The sequence below is a fragment of the Anomaloglossus baeobatrachus genome, chromosome 9 (assembly GCF_048569485.1).
Source record: "Anomaloglossus baeobatrachus isolate aAnoBae1 chromosome 9, aAnoBae1.hap1, whole genome shotgun sequence".
In the NCBI taxonomy this organism is placed as follows: domain Eukaryota; kingdom Metazoa; phylum Chordata; class Amphibia; order Anura; family Aromobatidae; genus Anomaloglossus; species Anomaloglossus baeobatrachus.
Window position 1 is genome coordinate 197,368,655 of NC_134361.1, and position 24,218 is coordinate 197,392,872.

At 45.7% G+C, this 24,218-nt stretch overlaps 1 protein-coding gene across 1 annotated transcript; it reads left to right on the top strand.

Moving 5' to 3' along the window:
- Window positions 1–3,758: 3,758 nt before the first annotated feature.
- LOC142250657 (uncharacterized) lies at window positions 3,759–23,313 on the top strand. Its single transcript, XM_075322846.1, has 5 exons — window positions 3,759–4,213; window positions 7,039–7,095; window positions 10,685–11,412; window positions 14,086–14,221; window positions 22,732–23,313. Exons 1-5 carry the CDS (start codon window positions 3,938–3,940, stop codon window positions 23,170–23,172), a joined length of 1,638 nt encoding a protein of 545 aa, XP_075178961.1. The 5' UTR covers window positions 3,759–3,937; the 3' UTR covers window positions 23,173–23,313.
- Window positions 23,314–24,218: the final 905 nt, after the last annotated feature.

Here is a 24,218-nt window from a genome sequence, read left to right on the forward strand (position 1 = left end):
AGGTGGTCTCCTTGACTGGAGACTGCCCTTCCCGTGGTTGTTCCTTCCCGGTGAAAGACCTGGCTAATTTCCTGCCAGCGTTGAGAAACGTGTGATGGTGTCTCCGCAGGCTTTCTTGTTATGGATAGATACAGAGACACACATGGATAGAGACAGACACACAGACAGAGAGAAAGGCTATGTGTGCACTTTGCAGTTCAATTCTGCAGCGTGTAAGTCACTACGTGTGCGTCTCAGAACGCAGCCGAAAAAGCTGCGTTCTGAGATGCATTCGGAGGAACGCAAAGTGTGGACATTCCTGGAGAGAATTCATGCGTTCTGGATGCTTTCTCTGCTATAGACAGAGTGGGAAAAGCATCCAGAACGCACATTTATCACAGTACGCACCCACTCGGCTCTGCAGCATCCCCATAGACTTGCAGCAGAGCCGAGTGGGACCGCACTGTCACTGTCATGGCTGGCTGCGGGACAGTGCCGCGCGATCAGAATGAACTCGGATGAACTTCACCCGACTTCATTGTGATCGCACGGCTCTGTGCGTGTGCCGTGGCTTGATTTGCGTTCACACATGAAGGACTCACCTGTGATCGCAAATCTGAGTGACTGCAGTGAGCCGCGCGATCAGCTCTGCTTTCACTCAGGTTACTCGTGGCCACAGTTGCAGTCCTCCACCTGAGAGCGGTGGCCGCGAGTAACCTCAGTGACAGCACAGCTGATCGCACGACTCACTTCAGTTGCTGCATGGAGCTCACAGGAGCGGCGGTGTTCTACTGCCGCTCCTGTCAGCTTCCGATGTAGCAGATCTGGAAGCGTCGTGGGACCTTGCGTGGATTACGTCGGACCTGTAGGTGTTTTTGAGGGATTAATAAAGTAGTGAAAGAGGGTGTTTTTTTGTCTTTCATTACAAATAAAGGAATTTTTGGATGTGTGTGTTTATTTACTTTAACTTACAGGTTCATCATGGAAGGTATCTCGGGGAGACGCCTGCCATGATTAACCTAGGACCTAGTGGCAGCTATGGGCTGCTGCCATTAACTCCTTTTTACCCCGTTTGCCACCGCACCAGGGCAATTCGGGATGAGCCGGTAAAGTCCCGGGACTGTCGCATCTAATGGATGTGGCAATTCCGGGCGGCTGCTGGCTGATATTGTTAGGCTGGGGGGCTTCCCATAACGTGGAGCTCCCCATCCTGAAAATACCAGCCTCCAGCCGTATGGCTTTACCCTGGCTGGTATCCAAATAAGGGGGGACCGCACGTCGATTTTTTTCCATTTATTTATTTATTTATTTTACTGCTCGACATAGACACGCCCACCGGCGGCTGTGATTGGTTGCAGTGAGACAGCTGTCACTCAGCGTAGGGGCGTGTCTGACTGCAACTAATCATAGGCGCCGGTGGGCGGGAAAGCAGGGAATACATGATGGATTAATGAGCGGCCGGCATTTTCAAAAGAGAAGAAGCCGCCACAGTGTGAACGCCGTGCAGCACCGCGCCGGTGATCGTGGATCGGTAAGTATGAGAGAGGGGGTGGGAGGGAGAGACCGACATGGATAGAGAGAGAGATAGAGACATAGAGACAGACCAACCGACAGAGAGAGAAAGACCTGCCTTTGTTATGTTAAATAAAAACATGTGGATCGCAATAATAATGCAATGCAAGCGCACTGCTTCACATTTTCGCAGCGATTTTCTACAATTCATTGATTTCAATGGGTGTAGAACGCAGCCAAAATGGCAAAAACAACTGACATGCTGCTTCTTTGAACGCAGAGTTTTTGCCCAAAATTATGCAAATTAAACGCAGCGTTTGGAAACGCAAAGTGGGGACAAGAAATTCACATTTTCCATAGACTTTGCTGGAAAATCAAAACGCATGCCTTTTGGCATGAAAACGCTGCAGTTCAAAACAGATCTAAAATGCAGCTGAAAAGCAGGTGGAAACGCAAAGTGCGGACATAGCCAAAGATCCAAGGTTTCCGGGCTTACATGCATTGGCCAATTCATAAACTAAAAATCTCATTTTTTTCATATAGCAGTAATGCAGTACCAGAGTTCCCTTATGCATTGATGGCATTTAGTGTGCAGCTGTATCCATTTTGTATTTGCTATGTTTTTTCAGCTGGCACCTATACACACTTGTAGGATGTGCGGGTCAGTTTTTTTAAATATTTGTAGAGCGAAAGAGACAGACATGGAAAGAGACAGACAGAGAGACAGACACACAGAGACAGACAGGTAAAAAGACAGAAAGACAGATGCACAGAGACAGACACACAGAGACAGACACACAGACAGACAAACACAGACAGAGACAAACAGACAGAGACTGGAAGAGAGACAGAGAGACAGTTACTATCCCAGGCAATACCCGGGTACTACAGCTAGTAATAATACAAATGTTAGCAAATTCCTCCAATTAGAAATGTAGTATAGATCTTCTGATCACTTACCTCATGTGCAAGGCATTGCAGGCCCTTAGGTATCCATGGTTATGATTACTTACCTCATGTGCAAGGCATTGCAGGCCCTTAGGTATCCATGGTTATGATTACTTACCTCATGTGCAGGGCATTGCATGCCCTTAGGTGTCCATAGTTATGACTACTTACCTCATGTGCAGGGCATTCCTGGACCTTAGGTATCCATGGTTATGACTACTTACCTTATTTGCAGGGAATTGCTGGACCTTAGGTATCCATGCTTGTGACTGATTACCTCATGTGCAGGGTATTGCAGAACCTTATGTATCCATGGTTATGACTACTTACCTCATGTGCAGGGCATTGCAGGCCCTTAGGTATCCATGGTTATGATTACTTACCTCATGTGCAGGGCATTGCAGTCCCTTAGGTATCCATGGTTATGACTACTTACCTCATGTGCAGGGCATTTCAGGCCCTTAGGTATCCATGGTTATGACTACTTACCTCATGTGCAGGGCATTGCAGTCCCTTAGGTATCCATGGTTATGACTACTTACATCATGTGCAGGGCATTGCAGGCCCTTAGGTATCCATGGTTATGATTACTTACCTCATGTGCAGGGCATTGCAGTCCCTTAGGTATCCATGGTTATGACTAATTACCTCATGTGCAGGGCATTGCAGTCCCTTAGGTATCCATGGTTATGACTACTTACCTCATGTGCAGGGCATTGCAGGCCCTTAGGTATCCATGGTTATGACTAATTATCTCATGTGCAGGGCATTGCAGGCCCTTAAGTATCCTTGGTCATGATTGCTTGCCTCATGTTCAGGGCATTGCAGGCCTTTAGGTATCCATGGTTATGACCACGAGCAACTAACTAACTAACTGTGACGATATGCAAGGTCATAACCATGGATACCTAAGCTCCTGCAATGCCCTGCACATGAGGTAAGAGACATAGCTATATCAGGAGAGCTATACTACATTTCTTATTGGAGGTATTTGCTAATTCTATTATTATTACACTAACTACATATTAGGATAGGATCTTGGAGATGGGAATACCCCTTTAACTGTCAGGTCAGGCATATAGACAAATTTAGGCCGCTTTCAGTTTGCGTACAGGCCTCAATTTCTGGATTGAGTTCAGGTCCGGACGTGGCGGTCCGTGCTCGGAGTCTGAATGTCGGACATGTTAAATCGGCCTCATATGTAGCCGTCAATCTTACTGTTAAAGTCAACCAAGCTTTTTTGTCAACCTGCTAGGTGTGACGTGTGTATTTAGCTACATCGCCATGGCAACTAATCAGGTTTTTAACTGAAAAATTATACCGGATGACCTGACAACTGCCGACGTGCGACACGTACAGACGTTATGCGCGATCTGTGATACCTACCAGCATTACATACGATACGCACCGACGTCATGTGACGGATCGGACGCAAATAAGTACACCAAGTGTCCTCCATCAGAGTTTTTTGTCTCTACCTGAAACATCCAACGCCGTCATGTCATCCAAAGAAATGAATCGCTCCCAAGAGGACATGGATATAGACATTGGTGACGAAGGCAATATGTCTGACTCTGTGCACCTCCTACCGCACCAGGGAGAGGAGAAAGATGAACCGTCCACCAGAGTCAGGTGGCTGTCGCTAAAGCAGCACAAAAAAGTCATGTCAGGGCTGTCCAAGAAGGCAAGCTTTCTCATAAAAATGACAAAGGGTGGCAAAGAAGAGAAGATTCTCCCATCCAAAGCCAAAAAGGCCAAAATTCATCAAGACAAGGTTAGAAAAATCACATAAAAAAAACAATCAGAGATCACATTAAAAACAACTAAAGTTTCACTTTTTTAATAATATTACCCATTGTTGAAAATTATGAAACTTTGCAAACCGCTTTATTAGGAGATTTGACTTTATTTCTGTAAAAAAAAAAATAATTGCATGTAAGTGGTTTTCAAACCCTGGCTATTCCCGAGTCTATTTTCAGTATGTACTCATGTGGAGTACAGATGATGGCAGTGATGGGTCAGCCCCTGTCTCCTCCTCTGAGTGTTCTCTTTATCAGAACAATCAGCTTTTCCCCAGAGTTAGTGACACAGGGGCTGAGCCGACCCATCACTGCCATCAGCTGTACTCCACATGGGTACTACAGCTGACTGCAGGCTGCTGTTTACTTATAGAGTAACTGAACTTTAATATTTTTTTTTTTTGTCCAGCATGAAAAGTTGTGAAACTTTGGAAATCTATTAGAAAATGTATATTTCTGTCTTTGACAAAAAACTCAGACTTTTCCCCAGTCTATTTGCCTTCAACTGCATTGACATGTAGTCATGTGGAGGACAGATGATGGCAGTGATAGGTCAGCTCAGCCCCTGTCTCCTTCTGTGAGTGTTGGGTCTCCTGTAGAAGGTAGTCCCCAGAATTAGTGACCCATGGGCTGAGCTGACCCATCACTGCCATCATCTGTACTCCACATGAGTACTTCAGCTGACTGCAGGCAGCTGTTTACTTATAGAGTATCTAAACTTTATTTATTTTTTTTATAATTTTGTCCAGCATGAAAAGTTATGAAACTTTGGAAATCACTTTATTAGAAAATGTATCTTTCTTTCTTTCTTTGACAAAAGAAACACACTTTTCCCCAGTTTATTTGCCTTCAACTGCATGGACACGTTCTCATGTGGAGGACAGATGATGGCAGTGATAGGTCAGCTCAGCCCCTATCTCCTCCTCTGAGTGTTGAGCCAATCAGAACAATCACCTGCAGCAGCTAATCCCTAGAGTTAGTGATAAAAGGGAAGAGCTGACCTACCACTGCCATCATCTGTACTCCAAATGAGGACGTTCTGATAGCACTGAAGCTGGAAAATAGACTGTAGAAATGCAGAGTTGGAAAGACAGTTATATACATTTTTTTCTACAGAAATGAGGACCAATCCCCTAATAAAGTGATTTGCAAAATTAAATTTTAAAGGAGTTGTCGAGTCTTTATATACTTTGGGACATGTTGCTTAATCTTGCCTAATTTTTAAAGCAGCTCAAGTTTCAACTGCCCAGTAGTGTCTCACGCTGTTTAATAAATCTGGTGCATCCTTAAAATGTCTTGTCTAACTTTATGTCACCTATAAAATGTCTTACTTTGCGTTAGAAATGTGTGCATTTTTGGGTAACATTTAGGCCACACCCCATTCTGATGGACCACACCCACTGTCCAGTAAGCCAAACCCCTTTGTCAGATTAGGAAACACCTAAGGTAAATAATAAATGTGGTGTAAGATAGGTAGAAAGGACAAGGGGTTTTTTTAGACAATTTGCAAATATTAGCAAAAAACTGATCATAATCTATTATACAAATTAATGGGAATAATGTTTACGCTTTTGACCCATTCAACAGGTTGGCCACCATTGGGGACACTTCTTTTTTTTTTTACATATATGCATGCACTTTGGCTAAAAATCGTTTTTGCAATCAGGTTTCAGTAAAATTGTTGCACTGTCTGTTGCTGGCTGCTCAAGGAGTTTACTGAGAATCTGTCAGTGAGCTCATTCAGATTGAATGATTGGAGAATTTGTAGATCTTTTTTTTTTCTGAGCTCATCTCAGCTCATTAATGACCACAGACCACATCAAAGTTTAATGCAGAAGGAATCAAAGACTAAACAGGACAATATTTGTATTGAAACCCAATTGCACAAACGTTTTTGGTTTTTTTTTAGCCCCAAATACATTCATTTAAATAAAAAAAAACAACCCAGGATGTCTATGTGTCATGATTGCTGATCAATTAATCCTCCAAGATGGTTAGATACTTCATGCTGAGGGGGTACTGACTGTGTAACTGTTGGGGGAGACCTCCAGGGGTCTCTCAGGGTCTCGGAGGAGGATTCCAGATCAGAACTGCGCAGATGTATATGAATCAGGAAAATGACCACACAGAGACGTATTTCTATTTGGGAGAAGCACAGTAGAAAAATCAGTTGCAGGAGCCCGACTGACTGAGGCCAATACAGCAGTTTAACCCCTTAGAGGCCACTTTCAATAGCAACAGTAAGTAGCTAGACAGGGTGAGCGGCTCCCCCTCCCAACCCTGATCATGGGGGTGCCGTTGCATTGTCATGTAAGCAGTCCTCCTAACAGTAGCCCCATGGCTGCCATCCTAGACCTCTCATTAGCCGGGCTGATATAATGCCTGTTAGCCTTTTGCCATCAAGCATAATACACTGCAATGCTGAGGCACTACAATGTATTATATATAAGCAATTAATTAGGTTCAAGTTCCCTTAACATTAAATACACTGCAATGCTGAGGCACTACAATGTATTATATATAAGCAATTAATTAGGTTCAAGTTCTCTTAAAATTAAAAAATGAAAAAAAAGTTACAAAAATAATTTTATAATATACAAAAAAATAAAATGCCATTTTCCCTTTATTATTTTATCTTTTCTTGTATAAATAATGTCAACACATCATATGTAACCCAAAGTCATACCAATAAAAAGTACAACACAATGGCTGCGTCATTAAGAAGTTAACCATCTTCTGGGGGTGGCGAGATCCAAAAATGTGCTCCCTATTGACTTTTATTCTTTTGATATATTTACAGGCAGAAGATTCTTTCTCTGGAGTCAGCAATGACAAGACGTCCAGATTTAATTATATGGTAGGGGTGTATGTTGCCACCGGTTGCACGTAATGTTTCTTGTATTTTAGCTTACCTTATTAGATATCAGTCTGTAGATGAAAAATGTTTTTGGTTGGGTTTTTTTACATTAATGAGCCTATTTATTTTTTTAATTCTTTGGGCAAATAATTTATAGATTTATGGCAGAATAGTCTCTGAGAATACAATCACGAGGAAACGGGCATACAGAGTTGCTATTTTTCCCCATATAGGCTTTTCCGCAAATATAATATGGCTGCCATTAATGGCCGATCCTCTAATGATAATGAGATGACTCTGTTGACCTTGTCTTAGTCTACACAGTAAAGCTTACTTTTTACATAGTTACATAGATTGAAAAAAGACCTAGGTCCATCTAGTTCAATCTTCAATTTGAGCTGTAAGACAATAGAAATTTGAAACTTTTACACTACTAAGAAAAAGGTCGGGATATTTGGCTTTCGGGGGAAATTTTAGGATGATCCTAAAATGCCCTCTGACCTTTTCAGGTGACCTTAATGTGTCCTCCTCTAAACTCTTAAATTCACAACTGTTCAATGTTTCAGGACTTTTTGCACAACTTGCTATTCTCTAACAAGGAGCTTAATGGCAAAATTCACAGCAGATGTTTGATCCATGAATCACCCCATAAATTTCAGGGTTCAGTCAAATTCATCGTGCTGTTCACAAGTCGACAACATGAGACCGAGACAACATCTAACAATTGTGAGAAGTACCGCACCATTGCGATGCTTCAAGCAGGATGTTCTCAGACGGAAGTGGCCACTGAGCTTAGAGTGTCACCAGCAGGTTGTACAGAGACACAGAGAGACTGCAAGAATCACTGAAAGGCAGAGAGGTGAACATCCTTTGCCCACATCCCACACTGATGACCGCTTCATTGTGAACAATGCCCTTCAGAGCTGGGTGATGAATGTCACACAACCCCAGGCTCATTTAAGGAAGGTGAGAAGCACCAAGTGTCACATCAGAGCATTGGAAACAGTTTACATCAGCATGGTCTGTGTGCTAGATGACCTGCAATGTATCTGACTGCACCGCCAGGCACAGGGGTCATCTACACTGGATGAGGGACCAGTGGCCTCAGTGCTGGTCACTGGTGAAAGTCGATTCACGCTGAGCAGAAATGATGGACACCAACGATGTTGGAGACGTCTAGGAGAGTGCTGTGCATCAGCCACTGTGGTCACCAGACGAGCCCTTGGTGGTGGTGGTGTTACAGTGTGTCTTGTCAGTACAGAAAGGCCCTATACTGTGTGAATGGTAGTGTGACAGCCCCTACTAATGGAATAACATCATTAATCCAGTCATTGTGCCTCTGCACGAACAACACGAACCTAATGTCATCTTCATGGAGGACAATGCTCCAGCTCATTGAGGTCACATCATTAGGGAACGGATTCTGGAGACTGAGGGACCTCAAATGGAGCGGCCTCACTTTCTCCAGACCTGAATCCCATAGAAAACCTATGGGATCAACCAAGTCATTGTGTAGAGGCCGTAACTCTGTACCCCAGAACCTCAATGACCTGATGGCCGCCCTTCAAGAAGAGTGGGATGCCATGCCTCCGTAGAGGGTAGCGCGGCAATACATCCATTCTTTGGTAGCGCGGCAATACATCCATTCTTTCTCCAATGCCTCCGCAGACAATAACTCCACTTGTGACCAGCAGGAGGCATCGTTGTCAGCTGGAATTGATGCTCAAGGCCTCATGACAAGTTACTGAGACATTGACATTGTAGAGGGTATACACACCAATGTTGTTGGCTTTTCCAAAAAATTGTTTAAGATGAGGAAATCCCCATTGCTGCTTCTACTTAAATACCCGACTGTCATGATAAAATATTACTGTAGCGTGAACTTTTTCCGTTTTACATAAATTTCACCCAAAAGCCAAAGATCCCTAATTTTTTGTGAGTAGTGTATATACTTTGCAGGGACACATTGACCCACGTGATGCCCAGGATCTGGAATTAAATTAACCTAAAGGGTGCTTTACACGCTGCGACATCGCTATCGATATATCGTTGGGGTCACGTCATTAGTGACGCACATCCGGCGCCGTTAGCGACATCACAGTGTGTGACACCAAGGAGTGACGATCAACGAGCGCAAAAACGTGAAAAATCGTTGCACGTTGACACGTCGCTCCTTTTCCAAATATCGTTGCTGCTGCAGGTACGATGTTGTTCGTCGTTCCTGCGGCAGCACACATCGCTATGTGTGACACCGCAGGAACGAGGAACATCTCCTTACCTGCGCCCACCGGCAATGAGGAAGAAAGGAGGTGGGTGGCATGTTTCGCCCGCTCATCTCCGCCCCTCCTCTGCTATTGGACGGCTGCCGTGTGACATCGCTGTGACGCCATATGAACCACCCCCTTAGAAAGGAGGTGGATCGCCGGCCAGAGCGACGTCGCAGGGAAGGTAAAGCCCGCTTTACACGCTGCAATGTATCTTACGATGTGTCGGTGGGGTCACGTCGTAAGTGATGCACAGCATCGTAAGGTACATTGCAGTGTGTGACAGGTACGTGCGATTGTGATTGAACGGTAAAACGTGCATAGCATACACATCATACCTTTCTCTAGAATTGCACGTCAGATTGTTATCATACCCGGGGTAGCACACATCGCTGTGTGTGACACCCCGGGAACGATGAACAGATCTTACCTGCGTCCTGCGGCTCCCGGCCAGCAATGCGGAAGGAGGAGGTGGGCGAGATGTTTACGTCCCGCTCAGCTCCGCCCCTCTGCTTCTATTGGCCGGCTGCCGCGTGACGTCGATGTGAAGCCGAACGTCCCTCCCACTCCAGGAAGTGGACGTTCGCCGCCTACATCGAGGTCGTATGGACGGGTAAGTACGTGTGACGGGGGTTAATCGTTTGTGCGGCACGTTCAACAAATTGAACGTGCCGCACATATGATGGGGGCGTTGCAAATTGCATACGAGATCGTATGCGAAATTGTAAACGTGTAAAGCAGGCTTTAGTCTGTGTGACGGGTGTTAGCGATGTTGTGCGCCACGGGCAGTGATTTGCCCGTAACGCACAACCGACGGGGGCGGTTACGCTCGCTAGCGATATCTGTACTGATATCGCAGCATGTAAAGTACCCTTTAGGGTAAGGTCCCGTTGAGTGTCTTCCAGGTCAGCAAGACACATCTTTGAAGCTATTACTTTACCAGATATTACTTTAGTTGATTTGTCCTCTACCTAGACCACAGTCATCTGCCGATATTGGGCTGCAGCCTTTTCCCTTCTTTCAGTCGAATGTTTGACAGATTCAAGAAGTGAGGGTGCAGTAGCCCAAAAGCATCCGCAGATCGCCTACAGGGTCCGGGTGGGACAATGTTATGTGGACCCCCAGACCTGGTGACATTTCTAGTGCAGGTGATGAGTATATGTTTTTGTTTAAGAGGGGCTACTTTATTTAAAAATGGGTTTCCCAGGTAGTGGACAACCCCTTAAAGTCTATAGTAAACCATCAATATGTTATTTCACCTTTTGTCATTATTTTTTCTTATTCGAAAGATTTGGATTCTTTTATCTTTTGTCTGTTAATCCTAGATAGGACCGTTTAAGCATAAAGCAAGCAAAACTGCAGTTACCAAGGCCGTTTCATCCCCACTAGTAGCCAATTTACCAGAGAACGGGCACAGTCCAGAATGGGCAGAGAATGTCTCTGCAAAGTCATATTTTAGCCAGAAGACCTTAGAGCTATCGGCGCAATTACCCAAGCAAGAGCCTACAGAATTAGTGAAGAAAACTGATTATCTGCATGGGTTACCTAATGGTAATCAGTGTCAGGTTTCTCAAACCCAACCAGCATTGGAAAAAGCAAACGGCCCAATATTTGTAGACATTGCCGATCTGCAAGTTCAGAACAAGATTTGTGAACAAGCTCTCTACCTCAACAAGGAGCTGTACATGAGTAACAAAGATGAAGAACACGTTGACCCTAAATCAGTAGACGGTCTTCAAAACCCTTCTACTCACCTCATCTCGACTGAGGAGTCTTCCACTGATGCTTGTGTAGATCAAGACGATATTTCGTATTCTCATGGTAGAGACTTATCATTAACCGCGATCCCAAGCTCTGAATCACCCAAACTGGTGGGAAGAACACCGATATCTGGATCTTTGGGTTTGAAGTGCTGCAATACAGAAGCCCTAATGAAAGAAATCACTGCCGTGAAGACCAGGCAGCATTTCCTAGAAAATGAGTGTCTGCAACTAAGAAGTCGATACATAGACAATAATATTATTATACAGTTACTTCGAGAACAACATCTCAGGTAAGTCGGACTGGTGTTAAAAGAAGTCTCTGGCAAAAACCATACTTTTCTGTGTGACGTCTCTCCTGTATTCACAATGTCAGATGCCACTGCCATCTTGTGTAGGTTTTGTGATAGCCTGAATAGATCCGGCTCTTCCCATAACAGCAAACCCTGGTATGGGCACCAAGAAAGCTCTGGATGTAGCAGATGTATGGGCATATATGTGCATCATGGTGCATTTTTTGCAGGAAGATGGCAATTATTGTATCAGTTGCAATGGGTGCCACTCACAACCTCTTCCTCTTTTGTCGTATTAGTAATGCCAAACAGTCATGTCTTCTTAAAGGGAACCTGTCACCAGATTTTTACCTATTAAACTAAAAGAATCACCTTCTGCAGCTCCTGGGCTGCATTCTATGAAGGTGCACCTTGGCCCTGACTCCCCTTCCAGACCCCAAAAATAACTTTAGAAAACTTGGCCTTTAGGTATGCTAATTACCTTGGTTGGCCAGATGGGCGGGCTCATTTTCTGCTCCTTTAAAGCTGTCCTCTTTACTTGATTGACGGGATAACGCCTCTGTCATCCTCCTCGTCGCATTTTCAAATCTCGCGCCTGTGAAGTTAGGTCTGCTCGGGGAGGCGCAGTTCACTCTGCCATATCGAGGGCAGAGCAGAAAATAGCTGCCCTCACTAGCGCTGGAGAGCTAAATGCGCAGGCGCGAGATTATGGGAGGGTACAAGCATGGCGCTGGTGAGGTCATGCACCGCGCCGACCTCACCAGCGCCATGCTCGTACCCTCACGTAATCTCACGCCTGCGCATTTAGCTCACCGGCGCGAGCTAGGGCAGCTGTTTTCTGCTCTGGCCGCAATATGGCAGAGCGAACTGCGCTTGTGCGAGCCGACCTAACTGCACAGGCGCGAGATTTGAAAATGCGATGAGGAGGATGACGGAGGCATCATCCCGTCAATCAAGGAAGAAGGACGGCAATCAGCGGCAGGAGGGGGATAAAGGAGCAGAAAATGAGCCCGCCCATCTGGCAACCAAGGTAATTAGCATACATAACGGCCAAGTTTTATAAAGTTATTTTTGGGGTCTTGAAGGGGAGTCAGGGCCAAGAATGCAGCCCAGGAGCTGCAGAAGGGGAAACTTTTAGTTTAATAGGGAGAAATCTGGTGACAGGTTCCCTTTAAGAATTATCTAAAGATGGTTCCCAAGTCTTAAGGGGATCTTTGAGGAGACCGAAAAATGGAATGTATGATTACATACGATGCTGATAGTCCTGTGCTCCAATACTGTCCTTTAGGATCCTATTGTCACGATTCATGTTTAGCTCTGCTGTTGCAGCGTTTGTCATTTATGTCTGGTCTGGCGGTCGGTGTTTCCAGAAGTGTGGCTGGTGGGAGGGTCCTATCTCTCTGTGCTGCGTTTCCGGGATCACGTCGCCTTATAATCTTGCCATTTCCATCTGGTCGGTGCCAGTTATAGTCCTGCTCTGCAGTGAGTTCTCTGGTTCCCATAAGTTAGCCTGATCCTGCCCATCAACCTTGTCCGACCTCCCTGACTCCCGTCCCCTTCACCTTGTCCGTCCTTTTTGACTACCATCCTCCTTGCTGCGTCCGCCCTCCCTGACTCCCGTCCTCCCTCTCCATTCAACCCTCTCTCTGTTGTTCCGTCTCTGTGTTCCACGACAAGTACCTGCTCTCCTGGCTCCTGACCTTGGCTTGTTACTGACTCCGGTTTAGCTCTCCTTCGGTCCCTGATGATACCTCACGGCTTCTGACCTCTGTCTCTCCCTTGACTCTGACTCCACTTCCTCCCTGGTAGTGTGTTATCTCCTGACTCTGACTTCGGCTGGTATGACTATCCCCGACGAATCCCCATACACTTACCTTTAGTCCTTGCTCACAATCTTGAACTATATTTATATATATATATATACGGTATATATATATATATATATATATATATATATATATATATATACACTGTATATCACAAAAGTGAGAGCAACCCTCAAATTTTTAGTCGGTGTTCAGCTTGTATAACAGTGTAAATTTGGTGCCCTCTAAATATCTCAACACAGAGCCATTACTTTCTAAACCACTTCAAGCAAAAGTGAGTACATCCTTAAGTGAAAATGGCAAAATTGTGCCCAAAGTGTCAACATTTTGTTTGTCCACCATTATTTTCAAGTACGGCCTTAAATCTCTTGGGCATAGAGGTCACTAGAGCTTCACAGCAGCTGCTGGATCCTCTTCCATCCTCCATGATGACATCACAGAGCTGGTGGATGTTAGAGACCTTTTGCTCCTCCACCTTCCAATTGAGGAGGCCTTACAGATGCTCAATAGGGTTTAGGTCTGGAGACGCTTGGCCAGTATAGCACCATTACCGTAATTTTACAAAAATGTGTGAGATGTACTCACTTTTATGATATACTGTAGTTGAGTTTATGCAAACCCTACACAAAAGTGGCCATTTTCGAGGTTGGTCCTAGGGGCAGAGCTTCCATGTCCCAACTTTGAAAGTTGTAATAGCTACCATTCACTCAGTGGGAGCCCATTGACTTTCCTAATAAGACATCTCCTGGAAAGTGTCATTTAGAACCACTATATAGTATAATATATATAGCATAGTATATATAACATAGCCTGTCTGCTGAGATTCGTGTCCTGCTTGTTAAATAAGGTACAGTCAACTGCTGGTAGACATCAACGACCAAAAAGAGCAACAGAATGTGGAAATGGAAAATATGAGGGAGAGTATTCACAGCATGAAGGAAATGATAGCCTACGAGTACTATGAGAGCACCAGAGACATTTGGGTTAGTGCACCACTTTTATTATCTGTATACTTTCATATATGTATCTATAACGTTCCATGCTGGACAAAATTATCAAAGGAAAAAAAATAATAGAGTTTAGTTACTCTTTAAACACCCATGAGAGTTGAGGGTTCCTTTTTCCTTGGTAGCCCACAAGCTTCATGTTACTGTCACCCTCCGACTTGGGGAGGGTTCGCACATGGCGAGACACTCACCAAAAAAGGGGTTCACCACAACAAACAAGAGATACATCGGGCACACTTTAACAATGGCGGGCCCTGGTACTAGGGAAGTGAATGATGGGACACCTCCTGCACTCACCTGCAGCTGCATTCTTCACTCCTAGCCAGTCCTTATACAGGTTCCGCACCTGTCACCGTGCAGGATACCTGAAGCCCTGAGAGACCCAGTAATAACTCTGGCTAGTGAGCTGGCAGATGAGGATCGCTAGTCCCACCGCTGCACTAATAGATCAAGAAGGGAAGGTACAATAGACGAAGGAAACAACAAAGGATAAAGCCCTACTTCACGGCTGCAGTCAGACTCCAGGACTGCAGCCTACACCGCTTCAAACAACAAGGGCTCCAGTAGCTCCTTCCACCTCGAGGGCTAGCTTCAGAGTGAATCATAATAACCAACACCCTCTAATGGGAGATGTAACCATTTATAGGAGAAGGGAGTGGTCATCAACCGAAAGCACCTGCGGCGAGGAATCGGACGCTGGAAAGCTACTGGCAGCAAAACTGACTTTAACCCTTTCAGCACCAAAAGAAAGAAACACATTTAATATTAAGAGTCTCACAACAGAAACAGACTCAGGCCCTGAACCTGTCACCGGGACAGTTACATGACTGCACATGTGCCTCCTATAAATATGAAATAATTGGAACAGACTAAACTCCTTTAAAAGGTCATTAAAAGTATAGCTCCTTCACCAATGGAGCACCATTGCACCAAAGCTGCAAGAAAGGCACAGTAAAACCCCTCTGCCCATATAGTATCTGCTACTATAGTAAGATCCTGTATTTGCTTAGCGATTGCATTTTCTTGCATTGTTCCAAACTGCCTCTTCAGAGAGGAAGAAGACTTGAACTCTAGTGCCACCTATTGGAAGTAACAATCCTAAGCGTCAATATCGACCCTAATAGGTGCCACTAGCGCTCAAGCCCTCTTCCTCCCTGAAGAGTCAATTTTCATATTTAGTTTCCCAGAGGAGCATTGCAAGGCTCGTATACTCCTCACCCAGGCATGCTAGACAGGTCATTTTCCACAAGGAGAAAGTTACCCATTGGATCCCAGTCATGAGAATCTCATATAGCCAAATCAGTTCTCATACTTTACACTGATGAGGGGCAATACCCAGAAACACCATATCTCCAAATTTAGATTCTCGCTTGGCTTTTTTACTAAGTCATATAGCAAGGCTCACTAAAGGGTCGATATTGACTTTTAGGATTGCTACTTCCAATAGGTTACACTGAAGTTCAAGTCTTCTTCCTATCTAAAGAGCCAATTTGCATATTTAGTTTCCCAGAGGAGCATTGCATGACTCATAAGCCTCCTCACTCAGGCATGCTAGACCTGACACTTTCCAAAAGGAGAAATGCTACTGTTAGATTGAGATTCTGGCTTGGCTTTTAGCCTAAAGGCCGCTTTACACACTGCGATATCGGTACCGATATCGCTAGCGTGGGTACCTGCCCCCATCTGTTGTGCAACACGGGCAAATCGCTGCCCGTGCCGCACAACATCGCCCAGACCCGTCACACGTACTTACCTGCCCGGCGACGTCGCTGTGACCGGCGAACCGCTTCCTTTCTAAGGGGGCGGTTCGTTCAGCGTCACAGCGACGTCACAGCTGCGTCACTGAACCGCCGCCCAATAGAAGCGGAGGGGCGGAGATGAGCGGGACGTAACATCCCGCCCACCTCCTTCCTTCCTCATAGCGGCCGGGAGGCAGGTAAGGAGAGGTTCCTCGTTCCTGCGGCGTCACACGGAGCGATGTCTGCTGCCGCAGGAACGAGGAACAACTTCGTTACTGCTGCAGTAATGATTTTTGAGAATGGACCCCCATGTCACCGATGAGCGATTTTGCACGTTTTTGCGACGATGCAAAATCGCTCATAGGTGTCACACGCAACGGCATCGCTAATGCGGCCGGATGTGCGTCACCAATTCCGTGACCCCAACGAGTTCGCATTAGCGATGTCGCAGCATGTAAAGCCCCCTTTAGTCATATACCAATTCTCGCTAAAGGGTTGATATTGACTTTTAAGGTTGCTACTTCCAATGGGTTGCACTAGAGTTCAAGTCTCCTTCTTATCTGAAGAGGCAATTTGTATATTTAATTTCCCAGAGGAGCATTGCAAGTCTCATAAGCCTCCTCACTCAGGCATGTTAGACCTGACACTCTCCAAATGGAGAAATATTACTGTTAGATAGAAATTCTGGCTTGGCTTTTATCCTAACAGTAATATTTCTCCATTTGGAGAGTGTCAGGTCTAACATGCCTGAGTGAGGAGGCTTATGAGCCATGCAATGCTCCTCTGGGAAATTAAATATGCAAATTGCCTCTTCAGATAAAAAGGAGACTTGAACTCTAGTGCAACCTATTGGAAGTATCAATCCTAAAAGTCGGGGCGTGGCCTGCTTGCTAATGGCACCGGTCACCTAGCTGCTGAGCTCCAGCCACCTCGACTCCTAACCGGCTCACTGCGGCTCACCAGTGGCACCAATCTCTCTGCACACGGGGGGAAAGTGCTGCGGAGGTACCCAGGAACGTGGCATGCCAAGGGGAAAGTCCCAGAAGAAGCCGTCCCCGGCGAAAGTTACAGACTTCTTCTCCAGCACGGGACGAGGGAAAATGGCAGCAGCATCCTCCTCCACAGCTTCCTCACGCTCATCCAGGAGGGGATCCACAGCAGGCCCAGACTTGGACACAGACGCTGCAGATATACCGCTTACCAAAGGTACCATGCAGAAACTGCTCAGTGCCCTCCGCTCATCACTGCAGCAGGATTGGAAAGATATGGTGGCTGAGCTGAGGGGAGATATCACTGCCATAGGCAGTCGCACAGCACACATTGAAACTAAAATGCAGGAGCTGACAAAGTCACACAATAGCCTCATTGATGCTAATGCAGCACTGGAGGAACAAGTGCAAAAGCTCCATACCAAGGTCTTGGACTTAGAGGACAGGTCCCGCAGAAACAACATAAGAATCAGAGGAATTCCAAAGGACATACCAGACAAGGGGCTGCAGAGCTTTCTAGGCTCCTTGCTGCAGGAGCTGCTCCCAGACCTGTCTGCAACTGATTTCCTGGTGGACAGAATACACAGAGTCCCTAAGCCTAAATCCCTCAGTGCTGATGCCCCCCGGGACACTTTGGCTCGCCTGCACTTTTACAAGACCAAAGAAGCCCTGCTGCAAGCCCTGAGAAGGAGGCCGCCTCTGTCTGAGCAATTCCGGCACCTGTCCATTTTTCCGGATCTGTCTGCAGGAACCCTGGCAAAAAGGAGGGAATTTGCCCCTTATACCAAAATTCTCAGGGATGAAGCTATATCCTATAGATGGGGTTTCCCTGTAAAGATCCTGCTTTTCCGTGCAGGAAACACCCACGTCTGCCATTCCCCACAACAGTTGGCAAAGCTCCTAGCCTCATGGAACATGGCAAATCTCCCGGCCAGATCTCCAAGAGCCACAGGATCATCCCAAAGGGATAAAGTGAATGAAGATTGGTCCGTCGCGTGAGTTATGTGATATGTCTGAGTCGCGGCTGAGACTTAATTGCTACTTTTAAGGTCCGCTGGTTCTGTTCAACCAGGACCCTGAGCCCCCATGGCGGTACATTTCCACCATACCGCAGGCCCCCTTTTTGGGCTTTTTTCTATGTGGACTGATGCTCCCTACATCAGTAATGTTAGTGATGTTAATGTTGTCAGTGTTACCTCTTTCCTGCCTAACCTTCCTTTCTCCCCCATCAGCTCTAGGCAACAGACTTTTTTTCATGTACAATGGTACTGAACTGTATGTCTATAAATGTTAGGGGCCTGAACTCGCCGGCCAAGAGATCCATGTTTTGGCGGGAAGTGGTTAAATCCAAATGTGACGTGATTTGTGGTCAAGAGTCTCATCTCCTCCAGGGGGACTCGCACAGGTTAAATAATGCTAAATTTCCTTTCATACTGCTGGCTTGTGGGAAAAAAAAAAGGCTGGAGTATTCATTTGTGTAAAAAATACTGTTGCGTTCACACTACATTCCCAACATTTAGACCCTGAAGGTAGATACGCCATTATTAATTGCTCCATAAATGGATCTAAGTATACTATTGCAACCCTTTACGCCCCCAACTCTGGTCAGATCAGCTTTCTGCGGAGGTTTCTTTCCAAGCTTTCATCCGTTACAGAGGGTAAGCAAATAATCTGCGGGGATTTTAACATGTTAATGTCCAGCACTCTGGATTGCTCCAATACTGCTGTAAAGAGGAAGGAAATGAGCACAATAATTTCAGAAAGGCATCTCCATGATATATGGAGATACCGACATGCAAATGAGAGGGACTACACATTCTTCTCACCTCGGTTCACCTCATACAGCAGATTGGACTACTTTCTGGTTGAAAGCTCACTTATTATGGATTGCTCAGATTCAAAAATTGGACTTATAGCTTGGTCGGACCATGCCCCCATATACCTGACAGTCCAGGAGCAAAGCCGCACGCCCGTTTTTACCCGGTGGCGCATGAATGACTCCCTCCTGGCCTGTAGACAAGTCTCTGAGGAGTTGCAGGCCGACCTCGCAGAGTTTTTTAAATTTAATGACAACAAGGAGGTGACAGAGGAAACGCTATGGTCTGCACACAAGGCCTTTATTAGGGGGTCATTCATCAAAATTGCCACTAGGGAGAAAAGGAGGCGTCAGGCAACTTCCAAAGCTCTACTGTCCCACATAGCGCTTTTAGAAGCCCACAATAAATCTGCCCCAAACATGTCAACATCTGACGAACTCAGGAAACTAAGAACACAGCTCCGCCAATTGCTGATGGTAGACTATGAGAAAAATTTAAGATCCCTCAAACAGCGGTACTATATGATGGGTGACAGGGCGGGTGCCTTACTAGCCAGGAGGGTTAAAAAACGAGAAATGCAAAACAAAATTGAATACCTCGAGACGGGTTCTAATGCCACAATACGCAACCCAACGGAAATAGCCAATGCATTCGCTGATTTTTATCAGTCTCTCTACAACCTTAAAAATGACCCCAAAGCCTACCCAATCGGCAATTAATTCCTTCTTAAACAATATTAATCTTCCTCGGTTATCTACAGTACATCTAGAGCAACTAAATTCCCCTTTCTCCCTGGAAGAGGTTCGCCAGGCGGTGATCACAGCCAAAAGAAATTCAGCTCCAGGCCCAGACGGCCTCACTAACTCCTATTATAGGCAATTCACTGAAACCCTGTCTCCTTTCCTCCTGAGACTTTTCTCCTCTTGGCGAGCCACAGCAGATATTTCACCAAATAATCTAGAGGCCATTATAACTACCCTGCCAAAGCCAGGAAAACCCCCTACATCACCAGGAAACTTCAGGCCAATATCCCTCCTAAACTGCGACTTAAAATTGTACGCCAAAATAATCTCAGCTAGAATACATAAAGTCCTTCCATCACTGATTTCCCCGGATCAAGTGGGGTTTGTGGCGGGGAGGCAGGCGAAAAATGGGACGAGACGTATGCTGGACCTGATTGCGGTGGCTGAGGGGAGGAAAATCCCCAGTGTATTCCTGTCCTTGGACGCAGAGAAGGCGTTTGACAGGGTGCACTGGGGATATCTGAAATCTGTACTGGCCAAGTTTGGATTTGAAGGCCCCATACTTACCGCCATAATGGCACTATACTCTAACCCTAACGCCAAAGTTCTGGCATCCGGATTTATATCTCGGAGTTTTGAATTATCCAATGGGACACGCCAGGGGTGTCCGCTCTCCCCTATCATCTATGCCCTTGCTATAGAGCCTCTGGCGCAGACTATCCGTGAATGCCCTCGGATCTCGGGGATTCGAGTGGGGAGTACAAACCATGTGATTAGTCTATATGCGGATGATGTGATTTTATCCTGCACTAGTGTAGAGGTGTCCCTAAAACACGTAATGGAGATCCTGTCCTCCTTCGCTCAAGTCTCGTATTACAAGCTTAATATTACCAAGTCCTTAATTTTTCCGCTCTTCCTGCCCGCCTCAACTAGAGCCACTCTTTCTCATCTTTACCCTTTCAAATGGGAAGACGAGGGTATCCCCTACCTGGGTATTATACTGGCCCCGCTACACTCCGTGATCCGGAAAAATCTGCTGACCCTGCACACCTCACTGGATAGAGAACTTACTCGCCTTTCTCTTCTCCCGCTCTCTTGGGTGGCGAGAATGCAGACCTTTAAAATGATCTGCGTCCCAAAAATTATCTACTTACTTCGGTGCCTGCCCCTAACAATTCCGCAACGGTATCTCACCAAAATTCATTCGCTAATGAGTAAATTTATATGGGCTGGGAAAAAACCTAGAATAGCCCTGAGATGCATGCATGCCCCGTTAAGTGGTGGAGGAATGGGTATTCCTAATATTCTAACATACCACAGAGCCGCTATCCTGGAACCGGCTCGAGATTGGTGGAGGAATGATTCAGACTTAAGATGGTTACAGATTGAGTACACCTGGGCACAGGTCCACTCCCCTAAACAATTCATAGACTCCCTGCTCCTAACCCCTTCGCCCCCCGGCGATCTTCTACCCACCACAGCAGCTCTAAAGAAAGCTTGGTCCTTGTGGAGCAAGCCAGTGTCACATGCTTTAGGTCCCAGCATTCCCCTTAGATCGCTAGAAGCCTTCATTCCGAACTTGAATCTTGCCGCCTGGACACGTGGAGGTCCAATCACCCTAGCAGATCTCTATAGAGAAGGCGTCCTACTCCCGTACTCAGAAATGTGTGATAAATTTAACCTTCCCCGACACAGTCTATTCCAGTTTTTTCAAATACGTCACTTTCTTCAGTCCGCTCCTCATCTCCCGGCTCCCACGACAGCTGACCACGCCTCAATTAAAAAATTCTTTCAAAATAGCAAAATCAAAGGCCTTTCATATATCCATAATATGCTAAACTCCCCACAACCGGACAAACAATTGCCGTATATGCTCAAATGGGAAAAAGATCTAGCTTCTCCGCTTCCGCCGCAAGAATGGTTCGCGGCCTCAAAATGGATCCACAAGTTCTCTTCTTGTCTCAATCATATAGAGCAATTAAAAAAGGTTCATCTGAGGTGGTACAACTCCCCTACTAAACTGGCTTCTTTTTCCCCACATGTGTCACCACTGTGCTGGAGGGGCTGCAACCACAGGGGCACCTTATGTCATATGTGGTGGTTTTGCCCTAAGTTATCTAACTTCTGGCAGGAGGTGTTCAATCTAATCCATGAGGTTACTAGTCTCCGCCTTTCTCCAAACCCAACCTTAGCGGTGCTACACATTGGCTTAGATGGGATCCCGGATCTTTTAAAAAACATCATTTCTCACATTCTCATAGCTGGCAGGTACTGTGTGGCATACAAGTGGAGGTCGGTGAGCCCCCCTACAAAAAGAGATCTAATTGAGAGGATCAACCTACACTGGCTATACGAAACCAACTTGGCCCCCAACCTAGAGAAGAGAACGGTGAGACTTAAACAATGGCACCCGTGGGCCACTTCCCTTTATGCAACGGCCCTCCCCCAGATACCGACACCTACACCATAAATAAATTGATTATGCCTAAGAATGTCTTGTAGAGCTGCTTCCCCCACCCCCTCTCTTTCCCCCCTCCCTCCCTGCTCCTATGTTCAGGTTGTTGTTGTAAGGGGTAATTAATGTCCCAGATTGATATTCTGATAATGGCTCGAGGCTATTCCACCTCTTGCTACTCAATGCTCCTGTTCTTGATGTTGTTGTATGAGAAGTTTGTATTTTTCTGAAAACTCAATAAAAACCTTTATGATAAAAAAAAAAAATCCTAAAAGTCAATATCAACCCTTTAGAGAGAATTGGTATATGACTTAGGATAAAAGCCAAGCCAGAATCTCAATTTAAGTCATATACCAATTCTCGCTAAAGGGTTGACATTGACTTTTAGGATTGCTACTTCCAATAGGTTGCACTAGAGTTCAAGTCTTCTTCCTATCTAAAGAGGCAATTTGTATATATAATTTCCCAGAGGAGGCTTGCATGGCTCATAAGACTCCTCACTCTGGCATGTTAGACCTGACACTCTCGAAAAGGAAAAACAGTACCCTTAGATCCCTTGCTTCTTTGGGCACATTCTCCTCTATCGAGTACTTCCGACTAATATACATCTGCTAAATGCATCCTCAATGCTATTGCCACACACTGAGTACACTCTATAGAAGGAGCCTGTACCCCTGGGGTACATGAAGCCCAGACTGAGAATTATAGCTATAAGTAATTTTAACATCTCTCTCTTATTACAGGAGGAAATGGGATTATTCCATAGGCGCCTTTCAAAACTTGAGACCGCGCAAAAGCAGCAGAGTAGTCCGGCATCGGGGAAAGAAGCCAAGAGCAGCCAAATATACAAGAAAGTCATGAACCTTCCTCTAACCCTGGTGACCAATATTAGCCAAATACTCTCCGGCAGGGTCATGAAGAACTACTTACTTATCATGACCATCCTTCTGATATTCCTCGGTGCAGTCTCCAGAAATGACATCCCCTTTATTACGATTGCTCTTTACGTCCCATTCACAGTGGTCTTTTTACGTGGTGTCCTCCACCATTGGCGAGCAGTGTCACTCTCCCTTCGGAGGTCTTGGCTGGTTACTTATGCCAGGCATCTTATCCATAGACCCATTAATCTTTATGATTTTTGGTCTGCTTTGGAAGAAGCCTGGGAATTACTTTTTTCCGGCTAAATAAAACAAGTGGATGGCCCAAAACAATGCACCCGCCGGTAACAACACTGGCACCCCTGTAACTTAAGCCCATGCCCATCAAAATGTCGTTATTCTGCTCTGTTTTTGCAAGTTCATTAAATGTTTTATTAAAGTCTTATTATCTAATATAATGTCTGCATCTGTTATTCATGATTTCCTATGCACAAATATAGTCTTCATTGTGATACATTATGTCTAAGTATGGGGGAGGACCAAGCAAATGGGAAGGGAAACCCTGTGTCTAGGGAAAGAGGAGATGGTGACCCCTGACCAAACCTACCGTTGGTCCCTGGAGTCCTTCACCGCCCTAGATAGGTTCTGCACCTATGCGCCGAGCTGGATACCTGACCCTATAATGACCCTATAGCTGGGCCCTAGTTAGGAAACGGGTGGCATGAGCTCTTTGTTAACCCCACTAAACACTAAAGAAGACACAGGGAGCACACACATGGGGAAAGCACATGAACAACTTATCTCCAGATGCCTCAGGAAGAAGTTCAGCAAAGAGCAGCAACAATCCTACAGAAGAGTGCAAGCTGCCTGCTTGCAACCAGAGCTTGTGAAAGAACTGAATATCACCAGCACAAGTCCAGGGAAAATGAGAGTACAGTGGAACCTTGGTTAACGAGAACAATCTTTTCTGGGACTCTGCTTGTTAACCAAGTTACTCGTTCAGTAAAGCAAGATTTCCCATAGGAAATCATTGCAATGCAGACAATTCGTTCCACAACTTGTTAAATGTCCCATCCTGGTCCCCTATTGTGTCATTCCACACATGCACAAACTCACACAAGCACACATACACGCACGCACATATTATGCTCACCTTACGTTCCGTTCCATCGCCGGCCTCCTGGGACTTGCTGTTCGCTAGTACAGGATGTGTATTGGGTTACAATCATGACGAGGGAGGAACTTCCGCACCCAGAGCGCTGACGTCAAAGGCAGGAGCCGCTTGCCTCTGATTGGTCAGTGCGCGGCCTTTGAGTAGCGTCTGACAGCCGAAGTTCCTGCCTCATCACCAT

Excerpts from the sequence above, each read along its gene's own strand:
- LOC142250657 (XM_075322846.1), top strand. The coding sequence starts at position 3,938 with ATGTCATCCAAAGAAATGAATCGCTCCCAAGAGGACATGGATATAGAC. Across the intron at positions 7,096-10,684 it reads CGTCCAGATTTAATTATATG|ATAGGACCGTTTAAGCATAA; the intron begins GTAGGGGTGTAT and ends TGTTAATCCTAG. Across the intron at positions 11,413-14,085 it reads CTTCGAGAACAACATCTCAG|GTACAGTCAACTGCTGGTAG; the intron begins GTAAGTCGGACT and ends TTGTTAAATAAG.